The 25,367-nt window shown below is 41.3% G+C and overlaps 1 protein-coding gene across 35 annotated transcripts in view; it reads right to left on the bottom strand.

Annotated features, from left to right (window-relative positions):
• Positions 1–25,367, bottom strand: part of TLK2 (tousled like kinase 2) — a 142,701-nt gene that overhangs the window by 8,320 nt on the left and 109,014 nt on the right. For 34 of the 35 annotated variants that reach the window (XM_055386925.2, XM_055386926.2, XM_063706207.1 and 31 more), the window contains 5 exons: positions 24,924–25,005; positions 18,902–18,993; positions 8,689–8,778; positions 4,534–4,703; positions 3,181–3,319 (listed from right to left, as the gene is read on the bottom strand). In XM_055386925.2, the coding sequence (XP_055242900.1) occupies positions 3,181–3,319; positions 4,534–4,703; positions 8,689–8,778; positions 18,902–18,993; positions 24,924–25,005 (573 nt within the window). The remainder of the gene's footprint in view (positions 1–3,180; positions 3,320–4,533; positions 4,704–8,688; positions 8,779–18,901; positions 18,994–24,923; positions 25,006–25,367) is intronic. The other variant, XM_063706209.1, reaches the window with a different exon arrangement.

The following is a 25,367-nucleotide window of genomic DNA, read 5'->3' on the forward strand; positions in this document are numbered from 1 at the left end:
ACTTAGGGAGGCAGTAATGTCCCTATAGGGCATCAAAATAGTTCTCAATTTCCTAAGAGTGGTAAATATTCTCACTAGTCCCACTTCACTCACGATCTCGGCTCACTGCAACCTCTGCCTCCCAGGTTCAAGCGATTCTCCTGCCTCAGCCACCCAAGTAGCTGGGATTACAGGCGTGTGCCACCACGCTGGGCTAATTTTTTGTATTTTTAGTAGAGACAGGGTTTCACCGTGTTAGCCAGGATGGTCTCGATCTCCTGACCTCATGATCCGCCCGCCTCAGCCTCCCAAAGTGCTGGGATTACAGGCGTGAGCCGCTGCACCTAGCCAGTTCTTGATTTTTTAATATACATAACTTAAATATGATCTTGGATAAGTATAACCTTAATTCTAAAATGACCATTTAAATGTATTTGTGACTTTTTTATGGCAGTGGCAGGGAAGAATAGGAGTTGTTGAGCTCATCCAAATGCAGAAAAATAAGTTAGCAAGATTTTTTTTTTTTTTTTTTTGAGACAGAGTCTCGCTCCATTGCCAGGCTGGAGTGTAGTGGTGCGACCTCAGCTCACTGCAACCTCCGAATAGCTGGGATTTCAGGCGTGCACCACCACGCCCAGCTAATTTTTTTATTTTTAGTATACACGGGGTTTCACCATGTTGGTCAGGATGGTCTCGATCTCTTGACCTCATGATCCGCCCACCTTGGCCTCCCAAAGTGCTGGGATTACAGGCATGAGCCACCACACCTGGCTAGCAAGATTTTTAGAATATAAAAAGACCTGTCACTTGATTGTACATGTCTGGCAAATCCCTTTCTAGGTCTCAGTTTCTCCACCTGTAAGTGAATGAAATTAATTCTTCATCCAAATAATACTGAAAATAATAAGCATTCTAACTTACTATCAAGGATTTTGAGAGGAGAGTAAAAGACAGCTCTATGATACTAAACTGTGCTAAAAAAAAAAAAAATATATATATATATATATATATAGTTGCATATTCCATCACAATCAAAATCCCCATACAAAAAAACAATTATTCTCAAGGCATAGTCTATGGGTCACTTCTTTAAAATAAGTATTCAGCCAGGCGTGGTGGCTCAGGCCTATATTCCCAGCACTTTGGGAGGCCGAGGCGGGTGGATCACCTGACATCAGGAGTTCAAGACTAGCCTGGCCAACATGGTGAAACCCCATCTCTACTAAAAATACAAAAAAATTAGCTGGGTGTGGTGGCGGGTGCATGTAAACCCAGCTAATTGAGAGGCTGAGGCAGGAGAATCGCTTGAACTCGGGAGGCGGAGGCTGCAGTGAGTTGAGATCACACCATTGCACTCCAGCCCGGGCAACAAGAGCGAAACTCCGTCTCAAATAAATAAATAAATAAATAAAGTATTCAATGTAGAAGAATTCTGTAACCAGTAAATACTGCAAATAGTTACTTATAATTTGTTATACCCTTCAGGATTATTTTTATCTGACATACTGAAGATAGTGATTACGACAGTATTTCTACCAATTTGGAGACTCTTCAAACCTTCATAGAAACCTGTAACACTTAATCTTCTCAGAAGCCCTGTCTTAAATTATTAAAAATCTCAACTATAATCTAAAGTAGAAAGAACAGTAAAATGACCCCCTAAGTAAGCACCATCCAGCTTCAAGAATTATCAACATGTGGCCAATCTCCACCATTTCTCCCAACAGACTACTTTGAAGCAAAATCCCTAGCATCACATAATTTTTACTTAAATTCTAATCACTGAATTTTTGTAGGTAAGCAACTACAGCAGTAACTATTCTAAATGCAAAAAAACTGTGCTTTAAAAAAAAAAAGATCAAACACAAAGCTCAAATCCAAATTCCAGTGAATTTATATAGCAGAGGTATAGACCTGTTTCTAGAATTTTCAGCAGCAGATATTTTTGTATCACTTAGTGACAGGAACACTAGCCCACAATAACCACCACAGTGAATAAACATTGTAAATGCAGCTTCTATTTTAAATCTATAATTTCAAAGTTTTAATTTAGGGACTGACTTTTTACGACAGGTACCATTTCCACACGCAGTAAGGAGCAACAGAAACCGGGGCATCGTGTCCATGGTGTTATTGGCAGGCTTCACGATGAGCACAGGGCTGATGCTGTGTTCTGAACGCCGTGCCCCTCTGCTTCCTCCTCTACCTCTGATTCCCAGTCAGTACTCTCTGCTAAGGCCTAGGACCTTCCAGTTCCAAAGATAAAGTGATTTGACCACCTTCCCTAGGGTACAAATAACATGTGTTGCCCCTCCGTTGGTGCTATAGAGCCTTCTCTTGCAACTCTTGAAGCAAATCCCTCATCCCATTAAGCCATGAAGAGAGACTTGTATTTGGACTAAAAAAAACTGGGGGCCATTCTTTATATACACCAATATGTGGCTTGTGTGACCACCTCAAAATGGAAGAGGAAGCTTTATTAACACACTTTTACAACCATAGAGTTAAAGGCCTGCGTTTCAGGTATCTTTTATGGTTCTAATGGCCAAAAGTAATAGTAGGCAGAAATAGAAGCATAAAACTGGCAGGCAGAGCTAGCTTGGGTGCGGGTGGCTAGGGGAAGACAGGTGACAAGAGATGTGAAGAAATGTGCCTCAAAAACTTTTAGATCATGGCTAACAGACATGGATAAACTTCCGGTAAATTGTAGTCACTTTTTCCTGTATAGATTTCATATGCGCTATAGTTATGTTTCATCCTGATCTTCATAACTCCCTACAGTCCAACATCCTCAGGCAACTCTTGAGACAAATCCTTTATCCCATTAACCCATGAAGAGAGACCTGTATTTGGACGGAAAGATTTTGGGGCCATTCTTTATATACACCACATGAGCAACCTTGTTCTCTACTGACTTGCAAGGCCAACTCTGTACAAAAAACATACATTTCAAATACCTGGACACATATAAGCTCTCCTTCTTAAGGATTTTCAAGAAAGGAAAGAAAAATTAAGACAAATTAATATAAATACCAAGAGTCAAACTGCTGAAAAGACAGTAATGATTTGGGGAGAAAGTCTGCTTTGGTTTATGGCATTTTTGCCTAGCAGATAGCATACAGCAATTAATTCATTATCAACACTTCAGCATAGCAGAGCCACATCTCTATAGCCAACCTGGCAGAGCTCCTGGATACCTACCAATAAGTACCAGCACCTTGTGATGTTAGCTCCATGCCATCCACTGAATTGTAGCTATCATCATCCATGATCTTCGAAAGACCAAAATCTGTAATTTTTATCTCTCCACACGCTGTACCATTTACTAAAAGAATATTACCTAAAAAATAAAAACCTTCATGAATAAGCAGAGACTTACTGATTTAAGAGAAAAACCCAAAGTAATAGCAGATAAGAAGGGGACAACTGAACTCAAACTCTTGCAAAAGCAAACATCCAAATCCTGGGAATCAAGCAATCTGGACTCTGGATACTCAGGGAGAGTCCTCAGCATCTGCTGAAACTTCTATTTTCCAAGAATCACCTGCTTAATGTGCCAAAACCACCACTATGATGAGCTCTGGAAATAAAAATAACTGGCCAAAGTAAAATATCCTTGTTCACTTGGTCAAAACTGACGGGAAACTTTCATCTGAACTTTCAGTGAGGATCTCTAAACTACCCTGTTTAGAACAGCACTTGGGGTGTGGGGGAGGAATCAAAGAAACCATGTAAGGAAACCAAAGCTAGCACCACAGCACCGCCTACAGCTCCCATTGCAGGAAAGTGTTGAATTCAGTTATGGAAAATTCATTCACAAAATAGCCATCTTTAAAAAAATTTCATCATAATTAATGTTTTAGTCATCTGAACTGTATTAGAACATTAGAGAATAGTCAATGAGACGCAATATGCACCTACCAGAAGAGTAAAGCAAAGTTTACAATTTTGCAACACCAGAAGGTAAATGTGGACCATCTTCCTAATGCCCAAGCTAAGCTGTTAGAGTTGTCTATAGAACTATGCAGATTTCTAAAACACAGCTGAAGATAACAATAAAAAATAGAGGTAAGGACTCTAGCTGCCCTGTACTCTTTGCTGATGAACATCAAAGCTAGATAATAACCATACAAAAAGATGAAAAATTCTGCTTGAAATTTATTGAAATGGGAGGCATATAAGTAAAAATAAGTTATTAATTTGGGGGCTCTTATCAAAGAGACCTGAAGCAGAGGGACTGTTATGTAGTAGGAGTCATGGGAAAAAAACAAAACTGAACTTGCTGCAACAGTTCTTTCTTAATGAGACTTACATCATGAACTGCCCTGGCTCCAAAGATAAAGGTATTGTTTCTCCAGAGTATTTAATCCAACACGCCCTCCTAAACCCAGTGCTGCTTGGCCAGGACTCTTTTTTCCCACACCTACCCAGGCAATCAAAAGTCAGATGTTATTAGCCTTTCTTGGCTGCTGTGAAATTCTCTAACTTTATCAAATTAAAAGTCATAAGACCAAAGAAAACCCACTAATACTGTCTCCTAAAAGTTAGACATACCTGGTTTGAGGTCATAGTGTATGATGGGAGGTTTTATTTCATTTAAGTACTTTAAAGCATTCACAATCTGCATGATAATGGACCGGGCCTCTTTCTCCGACATTAATTTGTGCTGTTTCAGGTAGAAGTCCAGATCATTTCCCTCACAGTATTCTAATACTGTACAAAACCTAAAGACAAATAAACCAATATTTAACCATGGAATAAGAGCAAGCAGATTAAGACTACCTAAATCAGTCCCACGTGAAAACTTCAGGTCATCAGCTTCTCACTTCTTTCTTCTTTGTTCCTTAAAATACTCTTCAATTGTTTATTCAGTATTAGCTGAGGGGTTTCTGGTAAGAAACTGCTTATTCTCTTGAAGAGTTTCCACACCCTCAATGTGGGAATCTGTTGTGCTCAAGTTCACCCATGGCAGACCTCTTCTTGAGTCTAGACTATAAGAATACTGATAAGAACTATAATGTATTTAAGCTAGGTATCTTCTTGGAAGGGGCTCCTTTACACACCCATGCCACACATCCACGTCTAAACAACCAGAATGTGATCAAGTACACAATTCTCTCTTTTTTTTTTGAGACTCCGTCTCACTCTGCTGCCTAGGCTGGAGTGCAGTGGCACAATTTTGGCTAGGTACACAATTCGCACTGCAAACATTTTATATAATCCTGAGGGCTGGCAATGAGGAAGAATCTAGAGTTTGCCCATGTCCCAAAAACTGACTGCATACTACGTCTTCTGACAGCTTGGCACAATACTGCACTACAATTTCTCTTAAACACAAGGTGTAAAAGAGCTTGTAAAGTATAGTATCTATGGTTCTAACAAATGTATGTGGGTTCTCTTTCCTTCCCTTATGTCAATATGTCATACAGACCCAAACATAAAACCATATGCCATTGGTGGCATCACAGGTCATGTGTCTATCTTCCAAGGCATTATACTCTGAAGTAAGGTGTCCTGAACTGTTTGAATATTCCTGAGGGATGAATACGTTTTGAAGTTTTCTAAGTTGTGACAATGTGGGTGTATCAGTCAGGGTTTAGCCTGGAAAAAAAAAAACACACCTGAACATTTAAAACAGAGAGACTTTAATTCAGGGAACTGATCACACAGATGATGGAAGAGCTGAGAAGACAAACTGGTCAGTGAGGCACCCTAGAGATCATCTACAGCAGGAAGCCATTAGCACCCTCAGGCAAGCAGGCCAGAAGGGAGGAGATGGTGAAATCAGAACCCAGCGTCACCAGGGGAAACTAGAATTGCGGGAGGGAGAGGAGGTGGAGACCCCCTCCCATTTCTGCCTTCCCATTGGCTGCAACCAGCAGAACACCAATGGACACATGGGCCTGATAAACACAGCCTACACGCGCTAACCCCCCAAAGATACAGAGCAGCGAAAGGGTGAGGAACAGAACTGAGAGCAAACAGACTCAGGACTAGCGAGCGCTATGGGCCACTGAGCAATTTGAGGCCTTCATAAAACACTGCAATTGAACATGGACACACATGGTCCTGTGGACACCACAAACTGAACAATATCTTATGTATCTTAAGAAACGTAGCAGGGCATGCTAGCACCCTATTTGAAAACAAATGTCTGCTGTAATCCCAGCAATTTGGGAGGCAGAGATGGGTGGATCACTTGAGGCCAGGAGTTTGAGACCAGCCTGGCCAACATAGTGAAACTCTGTCTCTACTAAAAATACAAAAAATTGGCCAGGTATGGTGGCGCATGCCTGTAATCCCAGCTACTTGGGAGGCTGAGGCAGGAGAATTGCTTGAACCCATGAGGTGGAGGTTGCAGTGAGCCAAGATCATGCCACTGCACTACTGCCTGGGCAACAGAGCAAGACTCCATCTCAAATAAAATAAAATTAAAAAAAGAAATGTCTGAAATTTATAGATTCCTCTGATCTGAGATTCTGAAATCTGAAATATAGACTCATGCTCAATGGAATGATTCTTTGACCCAAATGCAAGTTGAAAATAAAGCCTCACTTTCAGCCGGGCGCGGTGGCTCAAGCCTGTAATCCCAGGACTTTGGGAGGCCCAGGCGGGCGGATCACAAGGTCAAGAGTTCAAGACCAGCCTGGCCCAGCACGGTGAAACCCTGTCTCTACTAAAAATACAAAAATTAGCCAGGCATGGTGGTGTGCATCTGTAATCCTAGCTACGTGGGAGGCTGAGGTAGGAGAGTCGCTTGAACCTGGGAGGTGGAGGTTGCAGTGAGCCAAGATCACACCACTGAACTCCAGCCTGGGCAACAGAGCGAGACTCCATCTCAGAAAAAAAAAAAAGGAAAACAACCAAAAAAAAAGAAAGAAAAGAAAATAAAGCCTCACTTTTAATACCCAAACAATTCTCAGAAGATGTTCTAAAAATCATGGTCTGACTTATTTTTGGTGAAAATTCATCATACATACAATAGGAAGAACAAAGTAATCAACTCAAGAATAGTATAGAACCAACTCAATTTCTCACATTAGTTAAAAGTGTGTATACAATTCAAAACAGCAGATAATTTGAGCCTGATATTTAACTTTGAAATAGTTCTTGAACTTAATAGTTCAGAGAGGGGGGTCTACCTAGTATTCAAGAAATTTACTCAAAGCAAAACAGTAATGTCATGCCCCGCCCCTTGTTTCCCAATCCTGCCCTCTAACTAGATCTTTTTTAAAAAATTCCACTCCACGTGAAACACACATGGCTAAGCTCAGTGCCAGGGCTACCCAAATAAGAAGAAATCCCTGAGAGAATGGCCCAGGTCATGTTTCCAAAGGGAATTATAGTCCTCTTTGGGGTTATTTCTAAATGTAAGGCAGCTGTCTGCACAGCCATATCTGAGACTGTTGGCTAGAACAGACCAAACTCCTAGAATTACCCTGGGAGGCTGAGGGAACCTGAAGTCTAGACCTAGGGTATATTCTGATTCAGTTCAGACTTCTACAGAGAAACATTTCCAAATGCTGAGATATATCCAGCTAAACTGCTGGATAAACCCAGAGGCACGGGAGGTTACCTATACCAAGTAACAAAATATAGCAATGCCCACAATTAATAACTATCTCAGACAAGTTATTTAACTTCTCTGGTCCTCAAAATCCACCTATAAAATGAAAAGGCTGGACTCTGAGATCTCTTCCTATTCTAACATCCTATAAGCCTATGAGCCTGTATTTCAACATGTAGCACTGAGCCTTGTCTTCATTAGTGCCACATTTCTTATCTCAGTCTAGGATAAAATCACACAGCCAGTACTTTTTAAAAAGGTCTGTCAATGTTCATAACAGTCTCTGGGGTGAGCAGAAACTCTCTTGAACAGTCTACACTCACTAGTGCACGTCAGTGGCATGCTGGCACCAACTCATGCCAGTTTCCAAGAGCTGACTTAAATTTTCAAGAATTTTGTGAGCTGGTTATCAAACCGTTATAAGCAAAATGTGGTATATCCACACAATGGAATATTATTTTGCCATAAAAAGGAATGAAGTACTGACACATGCTACAAGGATGAAATTTGACAACACCATGGTAAGTGAAAGAAGCCAGTAATAAAAGTCCACATACTATATGATTCCATGCATATGAGGGTCCAGAATAGGAAATCTATAGAGATAAAACAGACAGATTAGGGCTAGGGCAGAGGAATGGAATGGTGGAATAGATGAACAGTAGTAAAAGGTATGATGGGGTTTGAGATGGTGAAAAAATTCTAAAATTGCCTCTGGTGGTTGCATGTATCTATGAATATGCTACAAACCACTAAACTGTATATTTTACATGTGTGAATCATACAGTATGTGAATTATAATTAAGATGTTTAAAAAAAAACAAAAATAAACAGGTGGTACATCAAAATTAGACACAGGAGGAATATCTACACCACGGAAACTGGCAAACACTATAAATTAGCCCTGTCTCTCTTCATACCAAGCTGGCTGTTAAACATTTACTGGCACACAAGTACACATGTCCTTTGGCCTAGAGGTTTCTTGCTGATCCAAATCTGAATTTATGTTTGATCATTTGTCCACAAATTATTTGGTTCCCTCAGAGGGTATGTCCTGGACCCAGAGTTCAGCTCTATTCCATGAACAATCAGCATTGCAAGAAAATAATATAACTGTTAAGGTAAAACGGCACAGCACTTACGAGTCAGTATCCAGTGAAAAGTAATCATACAGCTTAACTATTCTGGGATGATCCAGCTCTTTATGAATCCGGTATTCCCTACATGCATGCCTGTAAACAAAAGGGAAAATTAAGAAGGTATATTGGCCTGCCTTTTAGAACTCTTCAAAGATCCTCCTAAATATTCAATCATTTCTCTATTGTCTCCACATGTTAATTCCATTCAGGTCCATCTGGTCCCTCATCTGACTTTTCTCTTTGCTCATCCTATTTTCTCCACTGGAATCTACCAAGCCACTGAGAAAATAATAGGTGCTCTGGCTGGGCGTAGTGGCTTACGCCTGTAATCCCAGCACTTTGGGAGGCCGAGACGGGTGGATCACGAGGTCAAGAGATGGAGACCATCCTGGCCAACATGGTGAAACCCCGTCTCTACTAAAAATATAAAACTTAGCTGGGCGTAGTGGTGCACACCTGTGGTCCCAGCTACTCGGGAGGCTGAGGCAGGAGTCACTTGAACCCAGGAGTTGGAGGTTGCAGTGAGCTGAGGTCGCGCCACTGCACTCCAGCCTGGTGACAGAGCGAGACTCCATCTCCAAAAATAAACTAAAATAAAATAACATGTGCTCAAATATTTGTTAAGTGAATGGATGTCAACCCTTTTCATCCCTTTCAAGTTCATTCTATGATAATTACACCTCTTTTCCACGTATACTCAAGTATCATAGATTTTAAAATAACAAGGACGGTTATTTTCCCCCCTCCTCTAAAGCTGATACATCATATCTGTAAATGTATATATGCTGGGGTAACGTCAAAGGGGTCATTTTTAGCATGTAAACCCCTTGGGTTAAAGGATTATCTGTTACATAAATCAATTAGCAGTACTTTGTATTTTTTTGTTTTTAAATCCTTCTTACAAAAACAATTTAAGTGCTATTAGCTTTACTTTATTCTAATAAAATATGAAATGTGAAATTATGGAACCCCAGTTTTCTTAGAATGGCGAATTTGATACAGTCATCCACTGCATAACAACCCTTCGGTCAATGATGCTAAGCCACACATATGACAGGGGTCCCATAAGAGTATAACAGAGCTTCCCATGAACTGAGGAAGAAAAAAAAAAAAAAAGTACAACAGAGCTGAAAAATTCCTATCACCTGGTGACCCAGCAGTCATGATGTCACCACACAATGCATTACTCGCGCTTGTGGTGATGCTGGTGTAAACAAACCTACTGTGCTGCCAGCCATATTAAAGTCTAGCACATAACAATTATCTACAGTATATAACACTTGATAATGATAATAAATGAATACATTATTGGTTTATGTATTTACTATACAGCAGGCCCTTAAATAACATCATTTTGTTATAACACTGATTTAAAAAAAAAAAAAAAAAAAGGGCCAGGCACGGCGGCTCATGCCTGTAATCCCAGGACTTTGGGAGGCCAAGGCGGGTGGATCACCTGAGGTCGCTGGATCACCTGAGGTCAGGAGTTCGAGACCAGCCTGACCCAACATGGTGAAACCCTGTCTCTACTAAAAATACAAAAATTAGCTGGCCGTGGTGGTGGCCACCTGTAATCCCCACTACTCAAGAGGCTGAAGCAGGAGAATCACTTGAACCTGGGAGGTGGAGGTTGCAGTGAGGCGAGACTACGCCATGGCACTCTAGCCTGGGTGATAAAGTTAGACTCCGTCTCAAAAAAAAAATCAATTCCTGGTCAGCACCACTGTCCATGTGGAGTCTGTTTGTTCTTCCCCTATCTGTGTGGGTTTTCTCAGGTTATTCTGCTTTCCTCCCACATCCCAAAGGCACATGTGTTGGGTTCACTGGCATACCCCCATGGGGTGTGTGTGTGTGTGTGTGTGTGTGTGTGTGTGTGTGTGTGTACCCGCCCTGCAATGGGATGGCATCCTGTCTAGGGTGGCTCCCACCTTGCCCCTGAGCTGCTGATATAGGCTCTGGCCACCCTTAACCATGAGTGGGGAATGAGTGGGTAAATGTTACCTTGTTTCTATCAAACTTTCTTAAATGTATATAAAGCTCATATATATTTCAACGTTTAGTATTAGAAGTGTTTTAGTCTTTATTTAGAAGCTGGGTTATGTTTTTGTGACCAGGAATATGCCACAGGAACTTAACTCTTGTTTATGTCAATTAGCCTATGGTAAAATTGGTTTTGTTACACCTTGTTTCCCTTAAAGTTGCAGTTTCCAAGAACCTATCACTGCTATTAAGTGAGGGCTTACTGTACTGCACTTTTTTTTTTTGAGATGGAGTCTCGCTCTGTTGCCAAGGCTGGAGTGCAGTGGCGTGATCACAGCTCACTGTGGCCTTTGCCTTCCGGGTTCAAGCGATTCTCCTGCCTCAGCCTCCCAACTAGCTGGGATTACAGGCACATCCCAGCACGCCCAGCTAATTTTTGTATTTTTAGTAGAGAGGGGGTTTTGCCATGTTGGCCAGGTTGATCTTGAACTCCTGACTTCAAGTGATCCGCCTGCCATGGCCTCCCAAAGTGCTGGGATTACAGGCATGAGCCACGGCACCTGGCCTGCACTGTACTTTTTAATTATTTAAATTTTAGAGACCAGGGGTGGTGGCTAACAGCTGTAATCCCAGCACTTTGGGAGGCTGAGGCAGGCGGATCACTTGAGGTCAGGAGTTTGAGGCCAGCCTGGCCACCATGGAGAAACTGCGTCTCTACTAAATATACAAAAAGCAGCAGGGAGCGGTGGTGTGCACTTGTAATCCCAGCTACTTGGGAGGCTGGGGCAGAAGAGACACTTGAACCCAGGAGGCAGAGGTTGAAGTAAGGTGAGATAACACCACTGCACTCCAGCCTGGGCGACAGAGTGAGACTCCATCTCAAAAAAACAAAAAAAATTTTAGAGTGTACCACTTCTACTTATTAAAAAAAAAAAAAATTAACTACAAAACAGCCTCAGGCGGGTCCTTCAGAGGGTATCCCAGGAGAAGGCATTGTTATCATGGGGGTGAAAGCTTCATGCATGTTATTGGCCCTGAAGAGCTTCCAGTGGGACAAGATGGAGATGGAAGAAAGTGATATTGATGGTCTGACCCTGTGCAAGCCTAGGCTAATGAGTTGTGTGCCTTCGTTCTTAACAAAAAATGTTTAAAAATAAAAAAAATTGTAATAGAAAAAAGCTTATAGAATAAGGATACAAGGAAAGAAAATATTTTCATACAACCATACAACGTGATTTTTTTAAGCTAAGTGTTATTATGAGAGTCTAAAAGGTTAAAAAAAAGGCAGTTTCTACAGCAAAAAGGTTACAGTAAGTGAAGGTTAATTTATACTTGAAGAAAAAATTTTTAATAAATGTAGTGTAGCCGCTGTGTACAGTTTTTATAAAGTCTACAGTAGTGTACAACAGTATCCTAGACTCTGACTCACCCAGAGCAACTTCCAGTTTTGCAAATTCTATTAATGGTACAGTTGTACCATTTTTATACTGTATATTTACTGCACCTTTTCTATGCTTAGATATGCTTAGATACACAATTAGTAACACAACTGCCTATAGCAGGGGTCCCCAACCCAGTACAGGTCCGTGCCTTGTTAGGAACTGGGCCACACAGCAGGAGGTGAGCAGTGGGTGAGTGAGCAAAGCTTCATCTGTGTTTATAGCTGCTCCCCATAGCTCGCATGACCGCCTGAGCTCCACGTCCTGTCAGATCAGCAGTGACACAGATTCTCATAGGAGTGCAAACCCTACTGTGAACTGTGCACACCAGGGATCTAGGTTGTGTGCTCCTTATGAGAACCTAATGCCTGATGATCTGTCACTGTCTCCCATGACCACCAGATGGGACCGTTCAACTGCAGGAAAGCAAGCTCAGGGCTCACACTGATTCTACATTATGGTAAGCTGTGTAATTAATTCAGTATATACTACAATGTAACACTAATAGAAATAAAGTACACAACAAATGTAATGCGCTTGAATCATCCTGAAACCATCTCCCCCTGTCCCCGGTCCATGGAAAAACTGTCTTCCACAAAACCGGTCGCTGGTGCCAAAAAGGCTGGAAACCACTGGCCTACAGTATTCAGTACAGTAACATGCTATACGGGTGTGTAGCCTAGGAGCAATGGGCTATACCATACAGCCTAGGTATGTAGTAGGCTATACCATCTAAGCTTACATTAAGTACACTCTGTGATGTTTGCACAACAACAAAATCACCTAACATTTCTCAAAATGTAGCCCCATTGTTAAGCAACATATGACTAATATGATTAGCATTTTTAAGGTACTTTTCTAGTTTAAATCATTTCATAAGGAACAAAAGTGTACTGTATAGTCTGACATATTCATATTCTGAATTTTAGAAGAACAGAATATGCTTACACAATATAATTACCAATACTATTTTAAGAATGTAGTTCTGGCCGGGCGCAGTGGCTCGTGCCTGTAATCCCAGCACTTTGGGAGGCTGAGGTGGGCAGATCACCTGAGGTCGGGAGTTCAAGACCAGCCTGACCAACATGGAGAAACCCTGTCTCTACTAAAAAAAAAAAAATACAAAATTAGCCGGGGTGGTGGCGCATGCCTGTAATCCCAGCTACTCAAGAGGCTGAGGCAGGGGAATCACTTGAACCCAGGAGGCGGAGGCTGTGGTGAGCTGAGATTGCGCCATTGCACTCCAGCCTGGGCAACAAGAGCGAAACTCCGTCTCAGAAAAAAATAAAAAAAAAAAGAAAGAATGTAGTTCTTATTTACAAAGACAGTAACTGATATTTTAAGTAATTCAGCACTATTTGGCTTAGGACATTTTGTTATAAGGCTAGTTGGAAAAGACACACTTTCCGTAGTACGGTAAAATAAAACTAAAAAACAGTGATGTTTTCAGAAACCGGTAAACTCCAGTATACCAAAAATACAAAGAAAGCACTAACTAAAGAAAAGCTGAGGAAAAAATTAGGGGAAGCGGGGAAAGGGAGAAATAGGAATCTAAAAGTAATTACATATATTTTTCCCCAATGGAAACTATTTGGGCTTAGTTTTCAAGCTGCCACTTTTGGCCATTTTGCCTCCCCTGACGCTTCATTTCATCATCTTTACGTTTTTCCAAAAAACGACTTGCCAGCACTGAGGCAGGTGTTAGAACACACACTACCCTGGGAACACAGAGGCCTGGCTCCTTGCTGTGGCTCTGTGGCTCCACCTCTCTGAGCTTCTGTTTCGGCATCACTGGACTGGATGTTTTGAAGTGAGCTTGCTGCAGACACTCAGCAAATGTAGCTTTGGCCTCCCCAACCCTCAATTCCAAAGTAGCTCCACGCTGGTTTTTTTTTTTTTTTTAATTACATATATTTAACAGTACAGTTTTACACAGAGTGCTAAGAGCACTTTTCTTCATATTTTACAGAAGGGCTAGAAACATACAGATTTTCTTTTTCTTTTCTTTTTTTAAGACAGTCTTGCTTTGGCGCCCAGGCTGGGGTGCAGTGGTGCCATCTTGGCTCACTGCAACTTCCGCCTCCTGGGTTCAAGGGATTCTTCTGCCTCAGCCTCCCAAGTAGGTGGGATTACAGGTGCCCGCCACCATGCCCAGCTAATTTTGTATTTTTAGTAGAGACCGGGTTTCACCATATTGGCCAGGCTGGTCTCAAACTCCTGACCTCATGATCCACCCGCCTCGGCCTCCCAAAGTGCTGGGATCACAGGTATGGACCACTACGCCCTGCCCAGATTTTCTATTAGTAATCATACAATAGCACATCACCAAATCTAGCTCCTAAATAGGATGCATTATAATTTGTTTAGAATTTAAAGGCTTAAGGGCAATAAGCAGGAGAGGAAAAAGTATGTACATTTTTATTTTACAAAACTGACTGAAAAATACATTCAAGAAACAGTAAAGAGAATTTAATACCATCTTGTTGGGTGTGGTGGCTCATGCCTGTAATCCCAGCACTTTGGCAGGCTGAAGTGGGAAGACTGCTTGAGCCCAGGAGTTAAAGACCAGCCTGGGCAACATAGTGAGACCCTATCTCAAAAAGAATTTAATATGATCTCATGTGCCCTGAAGGAGGTGGCACCTGATTAAGAGGGGTAATCGCTATGTCCAAATAATCTCCTACACGGAGCTTCTGCAACTGCAGAGTCACAGAATCATCAGTCCCCTTTCTGCCAGCACACTTGCATTTTTAAATACATTAAGATTCCTTGTAATATTGCATTTGATAAAATAAGGGTGCCGCTGTTTTTGTTTTTGAGACGGAGTCTCGCTCTGTCGCCCAGGCTGGAGTACATACAGTGGCGCGATCTTGGCTCACCACAACCTCTGCCTCCTGGGTTCAAGCAATTCTCCTTCCTCGGCTTCCTGAGCAGCTGGGATTACAGGTGCCTGCCACCATGCCTGGCTAACTTTTTTTGTATTTTTAGTAGAGACGGGGTTTCACCATGTTGGTCAGGCTGGTCTTGAACTTCTGACCTCAGGCAATCCACCCACCTCTGCCTCCCAAAGTGCTGGGATTACAGGCGTGAGCCACCGTGCCCAGCCAGTGCTGCTGTTTGTTTCTTTGTTTTTTGTTTTTTTTTTTAAAGGTTAAAGGCCGGGCACGGTGGCTCATGCCTGTAATCCCAGCACTTTGGGAGGCTGAGGCAGATGGATCACGAGGTCAGGAAATCGAGACCATCCTGGCTAACACGGTGAAACCCTGTCTCTACTAAAAATACAAAAAAGTTAGCCAGGCTTGGTGGCAGGCACATGTAGTCCCAGCTACTCGGGAGGCTGAGGCAGGAGAATGGCGTGAACCCGGGAGGCGGAGCTTGCAGTGAGTGGAGATCGCGCCACTGCACTCCAGTCTGGGCAACAGAGTGAGACTGTCTCAAAAAAACAAAAAACAAACAAAAAGTTTAAAAATCTAGGGACTAAACAGATCACTGTTCTAAGTTATTTTTCACTCTAGCATGCTATAAATGTATAGCGCTCTACCCTTTGGTTTTAACTTCTTGATTTTGTGCATTTTACAGCAGAAACCAATTTCTCTTGTTGAGGTACAGAAAACACAGGAAACAAAAGGCAGCAAAAATTTAAGAATCAAAATGTCATTCAAAGTTCTCGCCAATTAAGGGAATTTGCAGTGTCGCTGAACCTGTGCCCAGCTCTAAAACCGCATCTCTTACTTCATCAGCAAGGCAATGACTAAGCCATGTTCAACTTTCAACTTATAATCCAAGAGATCCATGCACTACAAACACAGAGAATTTAATGAGAAACTGGAAGAAACTCATCCACCAAAATGTCTTTTACTCTCTTATAAGTTAACATATATTTAGATTTTTCAAAATGCTTACTTTTATGTTTAAAAAATTAGAATAGAGTATCATATAAAAGCATACTAACTCTGATACAAATTACTTCTGCAAATAATTTTAAGTGAAATTTTTCCTACGGCAGAATTTTTAATATGTTATTTGAGTTAAAGGAGTCATAATACTAAATTTTTAAAATAAAAATTTTTAATAAAATTTGTGTTTTTATAATATAAATAAAATACAATCAGTTTACTTTTTGTTTGCTTATGGTAGGAGGAGGAGAGGAATGAAGTGACAGAACAAAATTCAAAATACAACAAAACAAACACCTTTTATTTTCTTTCGAAATCTGCCTTCTTTTTTACCAGAATAAATGTCTTGATTCCAGATGGGACTGGGAAGTCATCCCCATGAATGGAAACGCAATTAACAGACCTTACTAGCAGGGTTACAGCATTTTCATATTTTATAATGTCACAACACTGAAGTGTACTACTTTTTAGTTTAATACTGAATTTTTAAAGCACTCATCAATGTCCGTTATGTGCTTGATAGTAAGTCTCCTTTTAGTTCAAAGCAGTTAATGACATTTTGTCAATTCGCCATTTTCTATAGCCTGAAATGCATGAGTATGATTTCGTATCACTTAGAAAGCCAATTCTTTCAAAAGAAAGGTGGAGGTACTTAAGAACTGTCTCCTCAGTGCTGCTTCCTGATTGGAAAACAAAACAAAACAAAAAAAAGAACTCCCCCCAGCTGCCCAAGCAAGAATGAAGGTCACAAGAACTCACACACCCTCTCCCCAAGGTGTCTGCCAAATGGGAAATGCCCCCTCCTCAGATGAGCTCAGGCACCATGATCCCCCCTCTGATGAGGAAACAGAGTAGAAAGGCACCAATGCCAGCCTGGAACTTGAATGGAAAGAACTTAGACAAATAGGACCATCCCCTTCACGTGCTCTCTGATTCTGTCTGGTAGAGACATATGTGAGAAAACACCCAATCCATACCCACCAGGCCTCAGAGTGCTTGCCAACTGTTTGAAGGAGGGACAAGGCCCGGCTTCCACTCCTCAGTGTTTCAAAAGGCTAGATGGGTAGAACGCCCACCTGCAGTTGCTGTGGTATCCAACACTAGAGCTCTCTGCAAGGTCAGCCAGAAACCCGGATACTGAGACTAGGCAAAATACATATACGTCTCAGCACAGGAACTATGTTCTCGAGGTTAACCAAGGTTGGTCCCTACAGGGCATTTTTAAAGAGAAGCATGTACTGGTCCAACACCCTTAGGCATTCTTAGGGTCTCAATACAGTAGGGGCATTGCTCATTTATAACTGGTCAGAACAACATGTGCTTTCCTTCTCTGAAGTGCTCCTGGCACTCACTACGGTGTGCCACTCATCCCTACATATCAAGTGACTGGAATGTTCTTATAATAATGTAACGGCTCCTCAGGAGCATCTGGACTGCAGCTGCCAGTCACCTAAGAAACACACGCAGGGTGCCACAGGTCATCCCTTCTCCCTCTGCTAAGCCCTGTTGCTCTTAATGTAGCAGGAACCTTCCCTCCTCCAGTGCTGAGCACCACTGCCCATCTGTCTGGAACAGGAAGAACTTCTGGGTCCCTGATGAACAAGAGGTATAGAGCAAGAGTTGCCTTGGACCAGGCTAGAAGCCAACTAAAGGGCTACTTCAAAGACCACTGTTTTTCCCCTTCCAAATTATTATTTATAAAACAAACAAACAAACAAAAAAACACCAAAAAAAAAACAAGACTGCCTTTATAGAAAGGAGGTGTTTGTTTTGTCAAAAAAGCCTGTCCCCTCCTTTCAAGGGCAGGACTTGTCTGATTCAATACTTGTACCAACAACAAGGAAACAAAACTAAGCCCAGTGGGGAACGTAATAGCAAATTAAGTCTGCATAGCCTCTAAAGCAAATGAGCCATGAACTCCAACGTTCAGAAGCTTGGGGAGATATAGGCAAAACCTGACATCAGTGGAACAAAGCAATTCACAGCTGTGCATATTATAACAATTCATTTTAAAGAAGCCCCCCCTCTCTACCCCACACCCCAAGTACAGATGAAGGCTGCCACTAGTACTATTCTACAGAGAAGCAAGCACAGAAGTGGGACCCTGAAGACCAAGAACTTTGAGATGGGCAAACTGTGACCGGGAGGAGAACATAGCACAGAGAGGCTGAACAAGTCAAACAGGTGCCCCCAGTCTCTTCCAGAAGGAAATGACTGAAGTAGCAGAAACAGCCCACCAGCAGCTCCCTAGGGTCTAGTTTCTATAGACAAGCAACAATTTTTTTTTTTTTTTTTTTTTTTGAGATGGAGTCTCGCACTCGCACCATCACCCAGGCTGGAGTGCAGTGACGTGGTCTCGGCTCACTGCAAGCTCTGCCTCCCGAGTTCACGCCATTCTCCTACCTCAGCCTCCCGAGTAGCTGGGACTACAGGTGCCTGCCACCACGCCCAACTAATTTTTTGTATTTTTAGTAGAGACGAGGTTTCACCGTGTTAGCCAGGATGGTCTCGATCTCCCGACTTCGTGATCTGCCTGCCTCAGCCTCCCAAAGTGCTGGGATTACAGGCGTGAGCCACCGTGCCCGGCCAGCAAAAATGATTTCTAAGGCTTTATTTACTATAGCTATTTCTAGCCACAAAGGAAGGGAAGGTTAAGAGTACCTAGGGCTTTGGATTCAGGAAAGTCGGGATTTAAATACCAGCTCAGCCACTTCCTGTTACTCCAATTCTGTAAGCATCAGTTTCCTCGTCGTAACACTGAGAATGTATTTATTCTCTCAGGGCAGTTACGAAGATTACATAAAACAAAACCAACAACAATGCACGTAAAGCTTGTAGCATAATGCTCAAACTACAGGTATTATTTAATTTTAAAAAGTCAGACATTCAAGTATCACTTACTTGTGGTAATTCTCCTTTTTCTCATCTCTCCAGTTTTTATTTAACTGGTGAATTTTCACAGCTACATATCTTTGCTCTGTTAGATCAAATGCCTATAAAGAGAATAAATTATATACTGGGTAAATGTTAAGAAAAATTACAGGTAACTGATGTGAAGCTTTAATTTAACATATAACATAATCAAAGTCCAAAATACATTATTAAATACATCACATACTTATATCAGTGTTGCAACCACCTTCTTGAAACTTGTGATTAGATAATTCAGAAGTCTCCAGACACACTGGCACCAAGGGATTTAGAACATAAAACCAGGCCAACACCACAAACAGAAAGATAGCCCCTGCCTTCAGAATCATTTCCCAACCATTCTCTTTCTGGACACCATCTATTCCCGTCTGGGACCTGTCTGCCTTAGTTTGTCTCTTATCCTTCAGTTGACACTGGGACTTTACAAGCTTCAAACATCCTGTCACTTTTGAAATTCCAGGGACACACACTGCCTGCCTCCTGGAGAAAATAACCCCTCACAATATACTTCTTTGGTATGACTGTTTACAAAATAACCCTGTAATTTGGCATATTGTTTATTAAAATAAAAAGAGAAACAAGAACAAAAAACAGCCCTGCCTTTAGTCCCATCTCTATATGCTGGGTAAATGAAAAGTGGTTTTGTTGTTGTTGTTTTTGAGACGGAGTCTCGCTCTGTCGCCCAGGCTGGAGTGCAACGGTGCGATCTCGGCTCACTGCAACCTCTGTCTCTCGGGTTCAAGTGATTCTCCTGCCTCAGCTTCCTGAGTAGCTAGGATTACAGGCACGCACCATCACGCCCGGCTAATTTTTGTATTTTTAGTAGAGATGGGGTTTCACCATGTTGGTCAGGCTGGTCTCCTGACCTCAGGTGATCCGCCCCGCTTCGGCCTCCCAAAGTGCTGGGATTACAGGCGTGAGCCACTGCGCCTGGCCTAAAAGCAGTTTCTAATCCCAAAAATGGCTGAAGTTAGTCACCCCAAGTCACTTCTCCAGCACTGTCCAGAGGCAGGAACCAGCTTTCCCCAATGGCCACCACTGCCAGCAAGTCCTGCATCAGCTAGGTAGTGCTTGCTATAGCACAGTGAAAAAGGTAACATGGATTTTTGAGGAAGCTGGGTGTAAATCATAATTTGATAAAGTAATCTTTCAATTCAATTGAAGATTTCCCTTCAAACAAAAGAATTTATTGCATAGCTCCTTTAGAATAGTTTTTCTTAGTTTGTAAAGTTTAGATTAAAAGCTTACTACTTCAGTTTCAACACTGTTATCACCTATCTGCTAATTTCCACAAATATACAAATAGATGAAGGCAACAAGTGCAGAAAACAGTCCATAAATAGGGTGATCACTACTTTACAGATCTATCTAAACCTAAGTTTCTCTGGGTAAGCACTGCATGTAGAGAGAGCTGCTTATAAAATAGAGAAACTTCCATCATTTATACCAAATTAAAACCAGTATGTTTAAAGTATAAAAACCACTCACTTCAGACATAATATCTTATTTCACAAAAATTGCAACATTTTTTATTTTTATTTTTTTATCTAGACAGGGCTTCAATGTGTTTGCCAAGCTGTTTCTGAACTCCTGGCCTCAAGTAATCTTCCCACCTTGGCCTCTCAAAATACTGGGTTAGAGGCAGTAAAAGCCATGCCCGGCCAAAAATGGAAACTTTTGAACTTCTTTTCTTAAAGAATCTTCAGTCCATCCACAATCATGAATACCATTATGGCTTCACAGTAGAAAACCATTTCAAATAATTTTTAAAAACATTAAATAAGCCGGGCACGGTGGCTCACACCTGTAATCCCAGCACTTTGGGAGGCCGAGGCAGGTGGATCATGAGGTCGGGAGATCGAGACCATCCTAACACGGTGAAACCCTGTCTCTACTAAAAAATATGCAAAAAATTAGCCGGGCGTGGTGGCGGACACCTGTAGTCCCAGCTACTTGGGAGGCTGAGGCAGGAGAATGGCGTGAACCCGGGAGGCAGAGGTTGCAGTGAGCCGAGATAGCACCACTGCACTCTCCAGCCTGGGCGACAGAGCGAGATTCCGTATCAAAAAAAAAAAAAAAACCACAAAAGAAAAAAACATTAAATACCACCCAATTTATAAGAGCACCAATGCTATTTCAAGCATAATTTTCTCTAACTACTACACTGTACTTCTAAATCCAAGACACTGTGACCTACCACTGACTTTAGAAAGGATGTTGGAGAGTGGAGAACAGCAAAAGAAAAACTACATTAAATGCACACATCACTGTAAGAAGTATTTAGATTTCAGAAATAAAATGTGTGGGGCTCAGCGTGGTGGCTCACACCTGTAATCCCAGCACTTTGGGAGGCCGAGGCAGGCAGATCACGAGGTCAGGAATTTGAAACCAGCCTGGCCAACATAGTAAAACCCCGTCTCTACTAAAAAATACAAAAATTATCCGGGTGTGGGGTCGGGCGCCTGTAATCCCAGCTACTCGGGAGGCTGAGCCAGGAGAATCACTTGAACCTGGGAGGCAGAGGTTGCAGCAGTGAGCCAAGATCACACCATTACACTACAGCCTGGACAACAGAGTGAGACTCTGTCTCAAGAGAAAAAGAAATAAAATGTTTGAAGAAATACATTAGGAAAAAATAGGATGATCAAATTACTAAAAGTAACTGGGAGGCACCAAGAACCTATTTTGATGATTTAAAATTACATACACTTCTAGGTATACATCCAAAAGAATTGAAAGCAGAGTCTCACAGAGATAACTGGACACCCAAATTCAAAACAGCACTATAGGCTGGGTGTGGTGGCTTGTGCCTATAATCCCAGCACTTTGGGAGGCAGAGATGGGCGGATCATTTGAGGTCAGGAGTTGGAGACTAGCCTGGCCGACACAGTGAAATCCCGTCTCTACTAAAAATACAAAAAAAAATAGCTGGGTGTGGTGGTGCACACCTGTAATCCTAGCTACTGGAAGAGGCTGAGGCAGGAGAATCACTTGAACTGGGGAGATGGAGGTTGCAGTGAGCCGAGATTGCACCACTGCACTCCAGCCTGGGCGACAGAGCAAGACTCTGTCTCAAAACAAACAAACAAACAAACAAAACAAAAACAAAAACAACAGCACTATACACGGTAGGCGAGAGATGGAAGCAACCCAAGTGTCCATCGACAGAGGAGGATAAACAAAATGTGGTACATACAATAAAATATTAAGTGACCTTAAAAAGGAAGGCAATCCTGTCACATGCTATAGCACAGATGAACCTTGAGGACATTATGCTAAGTAAAATAAGCTGATTATAAAAAGACGTAGTATGAGTCCACTTCTGTAAGAAATCTAAACATAGTCAAATTCAGAGTAACAGAATGTAAAATGGTTCCAAGGACAAGGAGGAGGGGGAAAGGAAAGTTGCTTAATGGCTACAGAGTTTCAGTTTTGGAAGATGAAAAAAAGTTTGAGATCTATTTCACAAAAAGTGTGAATGTACTTTACTGAACTACACACTTAAAAATGGTTAAGATGGTAAATTTTATATCTATCTTTTTACAATAAAAAATTACAAAGAAAATAAACTAAGCATTGACTTAAGAATGAACATAAATAAAAATGAAGAAAGCAGAAAGGAATGAAAGCAGACATTAATGAAATAGAAAACTAACCAAATAGTTTTGATCAACAAAAAAGTTGATTCTTAGGAAAAAAATTAATCACAACACTGACTAATCTCTAGCCTATCAATCAAGAAACACAAAAATAAAAATTTTACAAGAACAGAGAAGTAACTAAGATGTGGAAAATATTTTTAAAAAATCTAGGCCAAGCATGGTGGCTGTAATCCTAGCACTTTGGAAGACTGAGGGGTGAAGATCACTTCAGGCTAGGAGTTTGAGACCAGCTTAGGCAGCATAGTGAAACCCTGTCTCTATTAAAAAAGAAAAAAAAATCTAAATGAAATAGATTTCCTAGAAAAATTAAATTACCAAAACTGACTTAAGAAGGGAGAGAAAAATCTGAATATATCAATAGTTGTAGAAGAAATTGAAAACACAGCCAAATGTCTTCCACTAACTCAACATCTCCCAGGCGATTTTTCTTTTCTTTCTTTGTAGAGGCATGGTCTTGCTATGTTGCCCAGGCTGGTTTCAAACTCCTGTGTTCAAGTGATCCTCCTGCCTTGGCTCCCAGAGTGCTGGGATTATAGACATGAGCCACAGAGTCTGTCCTGCCCAAGAATTTTTATGAGTCAACTCTAACAAACTTTCAAGGAGCCAACAATTCCCAAGTGATGAAAAGGGTTCCAGAGCATGGAAAAAAAGAGACTTCACAACTCTATCTAAGTAGCTAGGATAATTATGACATCAAATTATGACAAAGCTGCTTGCATACAAAAGGTGACTATGGGCCAATCCTACTTATAAACACAGATTTAAAAATACAAATAAGATACTAGAAGCCAGGTGCAGTGGCTCATGCCTGTAACCCCAACACTTTGGGAAGCCAAGGTGTGATCACTTGAGCCCAAGAGTTCAAGACCAGCCTGGGCAACATGATGAAACCCTGTCACTATAAAAAAAATACAAAAATTAGCCAGGTATGGTGGTACACACCTGTAATCCCAGCACTTTGGGAGGCTGAGATGGGAGTACACTTCAGCTCTGGAGTGGGAGGTTGCAGTGAGCCGAGACTGCACTGCTGCACTCTAGCCTGGGTGTCAGAGTGAGACAATGTCTCCAAAAACAAAAAAAAGATACTAGAATATCAAAACCAGTACAGTGGTGCACTAATCGTAATATAGTTCTGGAGATGAACAGTGATGTAGTGATGTCAGTCGCACAACACTGTGAAAGTACTTAATGCCACTGAAACATATACTTAATAAAATCACAGCTGGGTGCAGTGTCTCACACCTGTAATCTCAGCACCCTGGGAGGCCAAGGCAGGAGGATTGCTTGAGCCCATAAGTTTGAGACCTGCCTGGGCAATGTAGCAAGACCCCGCCTCTAGAAAAAATTTAAAAATTAGTGCACTGGGCCTGTAGTCCCAGCTACTCAAGAGGTTGAGGCAGGAGGCTTGCTTGTGCCCAGCAGTTTGAGGCTGCAATGAACTATGATTGTGCTACCTTACTCCAGCCTGGGCAATAGAGCAAGACCCTATCTCTAAAATAAATAAATAAATAAAACCACAATTTAAAAAAAATTAAAATAAGAAAACAGTAGAACTAGTTTTACCGTTTTTATTTGCAATGAAAACTATTTTACTGAAAAGATTTATCACATATAAATTCATATGAGCATAACATAAATCCTAACAGTGAAAGCTGTACTTCTGAAAGGGACAGCTATGCAACAAAGACTACTTAATAAACAATTCTGTACTTTACAGACAGGTGCCAGAAACACGTAGAAAAATTAAATCCACATGTTATGGATCTGTAGCTATATTTAAAACATATTGAATCCCTCATTTGGTAAAAATCAACCTGGAAGCTCAGCAGCCTGTACTTCGCTAGCCCAACTGAAGCACTCTAAGCCAGGACACTCTTTCAGACTGCCAGTGCTAGTAAATGATATTAGAACACTTCTAAAACAAAAAGCAGGTTTTCCAATTAAAAAAAACCTATTCTTATTGGAAATAGGTTTGACACATCTATTCTGTAAAAGAAAGAAAGATAGCACATACTTTTTTCTAACAAATATGTATGAGGCAGGAAGTACAGAACCAGAATAAAAATCATAATTCCACGACCCAGTATATTTCCTTCTTGTTTTTTAAATCTATAATTATTTATTTTTCAAACTTGAAAATGGCAATACTGTATTCTGCTTGGTCACTTAGGTTTATTGAAAGCTGTTTTCCCAAAGATACAGGTTTTTAAAGTTTTTGAATTTCAACCAATGGATATCAACCTACAATTATCAGTATTCTTAATGTTCTCCAAGTTGGTAGGAGCCGATAATTTAACCCCCAGTCTTTGTATCCAGTTCCTTATACTTACCTTGTAAACTTCACTGAAACCTCCTCTACCCAAAAGATGTAACAACAAATATCTGTCATTTAGCGTTGGATGATCTTTAAATCTGTGGAAACAGGGAACATGTAACACCCTGAGTTCATGGACTACAGTCTTCCACGCTTGCAAAATTCCCAGAATATCTAACACATTATACATATAATTATAGCTGCTGTTGGTAGTTTGACAATCAACATCAACATGGCAAATACTGAGTATAAAGTTACACAGTTCAAAGAGGCAGCATAATTACAATGAACAGCACCAGCTATAGAGCCACAGGACTTGGGTGCTGGTCTCAGTGTAGCTACACTAGACCTTTCTTGCTCCTCCTCCTTTTTTCTGCCCTGCTATACAATGAAGGAGGGTAGATTAGAGATTTTTAGATTGTGCTATTTGGCTCCTCCAAGCTATTCAAGGGCCACATGT

Source organism: Gorilla gorilla, chromosome 4 (genome assembly GCF_029281585.2).
Source record: "Gorilla gorilla gorilla isolate KB3781 chromosome 4, NHGRI_mGorGor1-v2.1_pri, whole genome shotgun sequence".
Taxonomy (NCBI): domain Eukaryota; kingdom Metazoa; phylum Chordata; class Mammalia; order Primates; family Hominidae; genus Gorilla; species Gorilla gorilla.